The sequence below is a fragment of the Diaphorina citri genome, unplaced genomic scaffold, assembly GCF_000475195.1.
Source record: "Diaphorina citri unplaced genomic scaffold, Diaci psyllid genome assembly version 1.1 scaffold2320, whole genome shotgun sequence".
NCBI classification, from domain to species: Eukaryota; Metazoa; Arthropoda; class Insecta; order Hemiptera; family Psyllidae; genus Diaphorina; species Diaphorina citri.
In genome coordinates, this window is record NW_007379744.1 from 26,573 (window position 1) to 36,012 (window position 9,440).

The window sequence follows — 9,440 nt, forward strand, 5'->3', positions numbered from 1 at the left end:
CTAACTTATGTACATCAGTATGCCCTAACTATCTTGAATCTAACTTAAACTAGAGGTTAAGGTACAAATAAGTATTGAATGAGAGAGGCAAAAATCATTGAAGTCGGGCGAGGGGTTAATAAAAGTACTTAAATGTTTGGGGTTGAAAACAACTACTATTTCAACGATTAAGAAAAAATACCTCAACGCACAAAACGACTTTACTTTTCCCTCCTAATAAACACGCCGTATGTTCATAGTTTTGTTCGGTGCGTAGGTGCTTATTAGCACTCTTGGTAGTCGTTAAGATTCTCGCCGCTGGTGTAAACTGGAGCCCCTAGGTCGATATCAGTCCGACAGGAATTTATATCACTCATGATTTTTCAGTATGTGACCCGATCACTATTAGGATGAGCAGCGCTAGTTAAGGTGTACAATATGCTCCGTCGTAACCTCGTCTAGTTTTTTACGTTCAACGCAAGAGTCTATTATAATGTATTATTTAGTGTATGTATTATTATTAATATATCATCTATATACAGACTTGTTATACCTGCTTAGTTAATGGACTTATTCAGATCCTATTCGGGCAGTTATATACAAGGCGGTATATTCGTATTCTATGTTACATCTAGGTTCTAGGGGTTCTTATACTAAAAAGGGACTCTAAACGGTCCTGCGGCGGCCTCTAAATAATCACTGTCGGGTCACTTTGAGGGCAGCATTATACTCGCGCTGGATTTTAGTTTCTATTTAATAATAGTCATAAAAATGGTTCGAGTAGTAAACTAAGTGAAGAACACTTACATACATTAAAACATCTGGAAACAAAGCAGGCCGTATCTCCTAGGATTTCATCGAGGGGGGGGGCGGGGGCGGAAAATAATCCAAGCAGTGGCTTATAGGGGCAGGAGGGGGAGGTTTATTGCTCTACATCTACAACATTATAGGCCAATTAGGCCGCTACTCTTAGTACTTTACTAAAATTAGGAGAGAGAAAAAAAGGCCGAGGTGGGTGGGGGGTGACCGGGCCCCCTGGGGCCCTCCTATATGCTGTCCTGTGCGTAGAGATATTATCGGAGCCAATTACAACTGTGTAGGGAGGTCACAATAGCGTGGTTTTTACTTTCAACTTTCCGTTTTTTCCACTAAATTGCAGTCACGCCATCTTAACCCTTCCATTCTCCCTCTATCTATTCTTTTACCCCTCTTTCTATTTTTCCTCCTCTCTCCCTTTTCTTCTTCCCCTCTTTTCTATGTTTCCCTTCCCTTCTCCCTTTCTATTTTTCCCTTCTCTCTCCCTTATCTTCTTCCTCTATTTTCTATATTTCCCTTCTTTTTTTTATTTAGGATAAAAGACAATCTCTAAAGGCATTGCCGAATCCAAAGGTAAACCTCCAAGGTATTCTCTGCCACCCAACTCACCTTTCCCAGCTCAGCCGTCGCGTGGCGCTATGGAAAGCCTCAGAGGACTTCTGGTTCTGGTTGAGTAGACGGGCGAGTCTATACAGCGCTGTCTGAGTGGTACTGGGCCCCGAGGCTGAGAGACGCGGTGGCTGGGATATCTATCGATGGTTACATAGTTTGCTTAGGCATTTCATGAAATACCTAGTATTATCTAGGTCCATCTAGGCATTATATAAAATGCCCAAGTATCAGGCAATGTGTGAAAAGCTTCATATTACTCTGTTTAAAACCCAAAGGTAAACCCTAAGGTAATCTCTGCCACCCAACTCACCTCTCCCAGCTCAGCCGTCGCGTGGCGCTATGGAAAGCCTCAGGGGACTTCTGGTTTTGATTGAGTAGACGGGCGAGTCTGTACAGCGCTGTCTGAGTGGTACTGGGCCCCGAGGCTGAGAGACGCGGTGGCTGGGATATATATCGATGGTTACATAGTTTGCCTAGGCATTTCATGAAATACCTAGTATTATCTAGCTCAGTCTAGGCATTATATAAAATGCCCAAGACGCCCAAGTATCAGGCAATGTGTGAAAAGCTTCATATTACTCTGTATAGAACCCAAAGGCAACCCCGAAGGCATTCTCTGCCACCCAACTCACCTCTCCCAGCTCAGCCGTCGCGTGGCGCTATGGAAAGCCTCAGGGGACTTCTGGTTTTGATTGAGTAGACGGGCGAGTCTGTACAGCGCTGTCTGAGTGGTACTGGGCCCCGAGGCTGAGAGACGCGGTGGCTGGGATATATATCGATGGTTACATAGTTTGCCTAGGCATTTCATGAAATACCTAGTATTATCTAGCTCAGTCTAGGCATTATATAAAATGCCCAAGACGCCCAAGTATCAGGCAATGTGTGAAAAGCTTCATATTACTCTGTATAGAACCCAAAGGCAACCCCGAAGGCATTCTCTGCCACCCAACTCACCTCTCCCAGCTCAGCCGTCGCGTGGCGCTATGGAAAGCCTCAGGGGACTTCTGGTTTTGATTGAGTAGACGGGCGAGTCTGTACAGCGCTGTCTGAGTGGTACTGGGCCCCGAGGCTGAGAGACGCGGTGGCTGGGATATATATCGATGGTTACATAGTTTGCCTAGGCATTTCATGAAATACCTAGTATTATCTAGCTCAGTCTAGGCATTATATAAAATGCCCAAGACGCCCAAGTATCAGGCAATGTGTGAAAAGCTTCATATTACTCTGTATAGAACCCAAAGGCAACCCCGAAGGCATTCTCTGCCACCCAACTCACCTCTCCCAGCTCAGCCGTCGCGTGGCGCTATGGAAAGCCTCAGGGGACTTCTGGTTTTGATTGAGTAGACGGGCGAGTCTGTACAGCGCTGTCTGAGTGGTACTGGGCCCCGAGGCTGAGAGACGCGGTGGCTGGGATATATATCGATGGTTACATAGTTTGCCTAGGCATTTCATGAAATACCTAGTATTATCTAGCTCAGTCTAGGCATTATATAAAATGCCCAAGACGCCCAAGTATCAGGCAATGTGTGAAAAGCTTCATATTACTCTGTATAGAACCCAAAGGCAACCCCGAAGGCATTCTCTGCCACCCAACTCACCTCTCCCAGCTCAGCCGTCGCGTGGCGCTATGGAAAGCCTCAGGGGACTTCTGGTTTTGATTGAGTAGACGGGCGAGTCTGTACAGCGCTGTCTGAGTGGTACTGGGCCCCGAGGCTGAGAGACGCGGTGGCTGGGATATATATCGATGGTTACATAGTTTGCCTAGGCATTTCATGAAATACCTAGTATTATCTAGCTCAGTCTAGGCATTATATAAAATGCCCAAGACGCCCAAGTATCAGGCAATGTGTGAAAAGCTTCATATTACTCTGTATAGAACCCAAAGGCAACCCCGAAGGCATTCTCTGCCACCCAACTCACCTCTCCCAGCTCAGCCGTCGCGTGGCGCTATGGAAAGCCTCAGGGGACTTCTGGTTTTGATTGAGTAGACGGGCGAGTCTGTACAGCGCTGTCTGAGTGGTACTGGGCCCCGAGGCTGAGAGACGCGGTGGCTGGGATATATATCGATGGTTACATAGTTTGCCTAGGCATTTCATGAAATACCTAGTATTATCTAGCTCAGTCTAGGCATTATATAAAATGCCCAAGACGCCCAAGTATCAGGCAATGTGTGAAAAGCTTCATATTACTCTGTATAGAACCCAAAGGCAACCCCGAAGGCATTCTCTGCCACCCAACTCACCTCTCCCAGCTCAGCCGTCGCGTGGCGCTATGGAAAGCCTCAGGGGACTTCTGGTTTTGATTGAGTAGACGGGCGAGTCTGCCCCCCTTCCCTCCCACACTTCCCCTTCAGTTGGGTGTTTCCCCTCCACACTTCTTCTCTCTCCCCTATCCTCCCCTCCCCCGGTTGGGTGGAAAGCTCTCTGCGTGAGATTCCTGCCCTAAAAAAAGAAGAAGAAAAACGTATCACTCCCATATGATGTTTCCAACATTTCTCAGGGACAAAGTACAAACATGTACTATACCTACAAAAACTACGAATACAATGGAGGAGTTGCAATTGGAAAAATATTATTAATAAAAGGTCGATTCCTACGTAAAAAGTTGTGAAAAATCCAAATTTGCAATTGGGAATATATTATTAATAAAAGGTCGATTCCTACGTAAAAAGTTGTGAAAAATCCAAATCTGAGGTCAAAACTCGGAAAAAGTAACTTTAAAGGGTCGAAAATTCAATTTTTAATTGCCGTTCTAATGAAAAAGTTCAAATAGTTGTGACGTCAGATTTCACGTCAAAATGCGCAGAAACGCTTGCGCACAAACAAACGAAGCGGGAGTCAGGAATTATGACGTCATTGCCTACGGGAGCGTATGCCGTGACGTCAAACTTCACGATTTACCGGTATTTTTTAAATCGATTTATCTCGGGATCTAGAAGTCGTAGAAGAAAAAGAAAAAATCCGTTGGTCCTCATTTTTCCTGCTCTATGACTTTGAAACATCACCCAAGCGCGACTGATATCCTTGTTAGGGTACTCCACATAATTATATTGGAGAGAAGAAAGGGAGAAGATAAAGAGGTAAAAGAGAAATAGAGAAAGAGATAAAGAGAGGGCGTTAGAGAAAGAGAGAGAGAGAAATATCTAGGATTTTAAACACATTACTTCTCTCTCTCTCTTTCTCTCAATGATCTTCTTCCTCTCTCCCTCTCTCATCTCTCTCTCTCTCTCTCTTAATGATCTTCTTCAATTTCTCTTTCTCGCTCACTCTTCTCTCCTTTGCTTATTCCATTATTCCAAGCTTTAGGGTACTCCACATAATTATATTGGAGAGAAGAAAGGGAGAAGATAAAGAGGTAAAAGAGAAATAGAGAAAGAGATAAAGAGAGGGCGTTAGAGAAAGAGAGAGAGAGAAATATCTAGGATTTTAAACACATTACTTCTCTCTCTCTCTTTCTCTCAATGATCTTCTTCCTCTCTCCCTCTCTCATCTCTCTCTCTCTCTCTCTTAATGATCTTCTTCAATTTCTCTTTCTCGCTCACTCTTCTCTCCTTTGCTTATTCCATTATTCCAAGCTAACGCAACTGATCTATTCCTTGTTAGGGTACTCCACATAATTATACTGGAGAGAAGAAAGAGAGAAGAGAAAGAGGTAAAAGAGAAATAGAGAAAGAGATAAAGAGAGGGCGTTAGAGAAAGAAAGAGAGAGAGAGAGAGAGAGAGAGAAATATCTAGGATTTTAAACACATTACTTCTCTCTCTCTCTTAATGATCTTCTTCCATTTCTCTTTCTCTCTCTCTCCCTCTCTCATCTCTCTCTCTCTCTCTTAATGATCTTCTTCGATTTCTCTTTCTCGCTCACTCTTCTCTCCTTTGCTTATTCCATTATTCCAAGCTTCCCATGTCTACTTTTTCTACTTCCTTCTTTTCTAATATCTAGGATTTTAAACACATTACTTCTCTCTCTCTCTTTCTCTCAATGATCTTCCATTTCTCTTTCTCTCTCTCTCCCTCTCTCATCTCTCTCTCTCTCTCTCTTAATGATCTTCTTCGATTTCTCTTTCTCGCTCACTCTTCTCTCCTTTGCTTATTCCAAGCTTCCCATGTCTACTAATCTACTTTTTCTACTTCCTTCTTTTCTTCTTCTTATTCATATTCTTCTTCGTCTTGTTCCCTGATTGTTCTCATTTTTGTCCCTAATCCGAAGTCTTAGAGGAAAGAAAATCTTATTCATATTCTTCTTCGTCTTGTTCCCTGATTGTTCTCATTTTTGTCCCTAATCCGAAGTCTTAGAGGAAAGAAAATCCTGGAGGATAAACAAATCAAGATTATTATTCTTACTAACTGTTCACAAAAAATAGAAAGTAAAAAAAAAAAAACATAAGAAAGCAGATGCAATAAGAATGTAAAATCCGTGAAATTAAATAAACTGAGAGAGAGAAGAAGGGAGAGAGAGAAAGGGAGTGTGAGTAGTAGAGAGAGAAAATTTAAGAGAAATTTTCATTATAACGTCTCTTCTTCTCTTTCTTCTTCTTCGTCTCCTTCTCCTCCTTCTTATCTTCCACTTCCCACTTTTCTATTCTCCTGCTACTTCATCTTTTTCCTTATTCAATTTCTTCTTCGTCTTCTTCTTCTATAGAAAGTAAAAAAAAAAAAACATAAGAAAGCAGATGCAATAAGAATGTAAAATCCGTGAAATTAAATAAACTGAGAGGGAGAAGAAGGGAGAGAGAGAAAGGGAGTGTGAGTAGTAGAGAGAGAAAATTTAAGAGAAATTTTCATTATAACGTCTCTTCTTCTCTTTCTTCTTCTTCTTCTTATTCTTCGTCTCCTTCTCCTCCTTCTTATCTTCCACTTCCCACTTTTCTATTCTCCTGCTACTTCATCTTTTTCCTTATTCAATTTCTTCTTCGTCTTCTTCTTCTTTCTTATTCTTCGTCTCCTTCTCCTCCTTCTTATCTTCCACTTCCCACTTTTCTAATATTCTCGTGCTACTTCATCTTTTTCCTTCTTCAATTTCTTCTTCGTCTTCTTCTACTCCTCCTCCTCTTTCTCCTTCTTCTTCTTCATTTTATTCTTCTACTACACCTCCTCCACCTCCTCCTCCTCCTCGCCCTCTTTATTATCCTATTTCTTCTTCTGCTCTTCCTCGCCCTCTTTATTATTCTATTTCTTCTTCTCTTTGTTGCTTTATGAAAAGGCGAAAAATCTGACTTCTTTTAAATCTGAATTCCCTTTAGGGTCGTTCTGCACATTCATTTTGGGGGTCAAGGGCCAAGTCACGTCGTTGGGTCGGGTTCGTGTGTGGGGCTCTTCTCGGCTGGCAGTAGAAAATCCACCCCGGGCGGGAATCGAACTCGCGGCCTAGCGCTTACGAGGCAGACGCTCTACCAACCAAGCTAACTAGGCTGGCTCTACCGAACCTTTGATTGTCATAAAATTCGAAACTGGCCCGCAGTTCAGACCCAGTTGGACAACCCCTACGTACAGGAGATAGAAATTTAATTCTCCCGACAATCCATTGTTGCTGTCAGCAAATGACGACAACGCCTGAAACCTGACCTCCTCACAAATCCAAAGTCCTGATGGGGGAAATTCGATTTGTACAGTTCATACCCAGTTGGACAACCCCTATACGTACAGGAGATAGAAATTTAATTCTCCCGACACTCCATTGTTGCTGTCAGCAAATGACGACAACGCCTGAAACCTGACCTCCTCACAAATCCAAAGTCCTGATGGGGGAAATTCGATTTGTGTCTCATTTTCTATTTCAATCGAGCTTTCTTTCCGGAGCTCTGGAGATAGGAGGAAGAGAAGAAGAAGGAGGAGGAGAGGGAGGAGGAGAAAGAGAAGAAGGAGAGAGGAGGATGAGGGGGAGGAGGATTAGGAGGAGGAGGAAAAGAAATCACTCCATCAAAATGTCGAGAACACAATACGAAGATTTGAACGGTCAGGGGCGAGAATGGCTACAATGGGTCAGAAAATGGATGAGCAATGCAAGTTCTCATATGAGTTCTCACTTCTCACATTCCCACAATTTCTCTATAACGGAAATCTAAATTTATTAATTTAGAGTAAACGGCTGATTAAGATTGATTAAAACGAATTAGAGCTTCAACGGACAGTAGAATGCGCTGACAAACCGCAGGTCCGCCTGTTAGGTCTACGTGATAGTTTGTGTGCTCTTCAGGTAGACCTGACAGGCGGGTAGACGTAGGCCCTATGTCTAAAAATCTACTGTTCCGTATTGTTTTTACCGAGTATATCCTAAAAGAAGTTCTAACTCATATCATTTTAGAAACATTCCCCCAAAAGTCGACCCTGGTACGGACATTGGGATAAAAGCTCAGGAAAAATACTCATTGTGTACATAGCTCCAACATTGACGCTACAAACGAAGAAAAATAATCCGAGTGACCTTTTTGTTATCTATTCCATTTCGTCCCAAACACTTGACACCTATTTGTTCCTTTTCGTCCCCCCCCCCATTTGTTCCAATTCGTCCCCCCATTTGTCAAATCCCAAATCTGAAAACATTGCTTCCTATTGGATATTGGAATGATTCTAGCATACAAATCACTCGGAAAGAAGAAAAAAATCTGGTGTGAACATCACAAGACTTTCCTTGTCCTATTGAATGATGCTTATTTGAGTGTTCTTTTACCCTAACTTTTACAATATCTCTAACCGTTTTGTGGCTATAGCATCTTTTGTGTTGCATCCTTGTCACATTTGTGAACTACATACCAAATTTCAAGTCTCTAGCTCATACCGTTCCCAATATATTGGTTAATTACACCGAAAACCGCCAAAAAGCGGTAAAATGCCGCCTTTTTGTGTAAAACGGTTTTTTGAATAGAACGTGGTGCGCTCTTTCTTCCAGCGTTTGAACTGCAGTGGTAACTTTTTTTTAGATGAGTTGCAGCGTTTTTTGTAAACATACTTTTCAAGGATTTAGATGAAATATTGAAAACTTTAAAGTTAAATATCTCAGTTTGATGATTCTCATTTATTGCCCTTTTTGCACCCAGCACCTCTCGATGAGAGAAGGGGACAGGAGAGGAGAAAGCCAGCCGGTCCGAGAACGAACCTTAACATGTGTCCAAACATGGTCGATCGGCCGTCGTCAATATCGATCGATGAGGAATATCTATGTTGTCGAGGCAGTGTGGACGTGTCGGTCGACATCGATCGATGGTCGGTCGACTATGTGTGGACACACCTTAGAACTGGACCCGGACAGGACAGAACGAAACAAGAGTTGATAGGCGATTCCGCCTCTGCAGGGACAATTTTACTCCCTCAGTAAAGGCCCCGTCTTAGCCTATATTCGGGCCAATATTTTACGTTCGCCAAATTAGTGAGGAACATAAATTTATATTAGAAAACGACCATATTGCGAATTCTCAGGAATTATAAGACACTACTGGAGGGGGAGGGACTGAGTAAGAAGGAGGGACAGAAAGTTAGGAGGGGTAGAAAGGAGGGAGAAAGGGACTCCGGGGAGGAAGATTTAGAATGTAGCAGGCTAGGGAGAGGCGGAGGAGGGAGAGACAGAGTGAGAGGGAAGGGTAGAAAGCTGGGAGGGGGAGAAAGATCTAAAGGGGGAAAGACGCAACGAAAAGCGATGAAGCAGAGGACACATAGGAAACAGGGGCCGAGAGTGGAAGGAGGGGAGATCTATAGCAGAAAGGGATCGAGAGGGGAGGTAAAAGAGAACTATAGAGGAGAAAGGCGCAGGGGAAGGTGTTAATTCCCACACCCTCTCATTGTTCTCCCTCTTCTCGTATTTCCCCCCCCATAGCGTCATTATTTCCCTCTCCCAAAATTCTTTCCCTCCTAAATTTCCCTTGACATTATCTTCCCACAAGATTCTTAATTCCCAACTCACGTTAACGTCCGTCTGTTCTTTTTTCCCATAATTTATTTCCTGGTAGATAATGATTTTCCCAGGGATGTGTTTCTTTTTTATTATTATTATTTTAGTTACAAGAATTTTCCCTAGCTCCTTTTTGAAGAAGAGGTTTGATT

General features: G+C 42.9%; 1 protein-coding gene across 1 annotated transcript in view; it reads right to left on the reverse strand.

The window, feature by feature from the left end:
- Positions 1 to 1,848, reverse strand: part of LOC113471341 — a gene marked incomplete at its 5' end in the record, with an annotated part of 7,684 nt that extends 5,836 nt beyond the window's left edge. Inside the window, one exon of the mRNA XM_026830431.1 lies at positions 1,718 to 1,848. Coding sequence (XP_026686232.1) covers positions 1,718 to 1,848 — 131 coding nt within the window. The remainder of the gene's footprint in view (positions 1 to 1,717) is intronic.
- Positions 1,849 to 9,440: the final 7,592 nt, after the last annotated feature.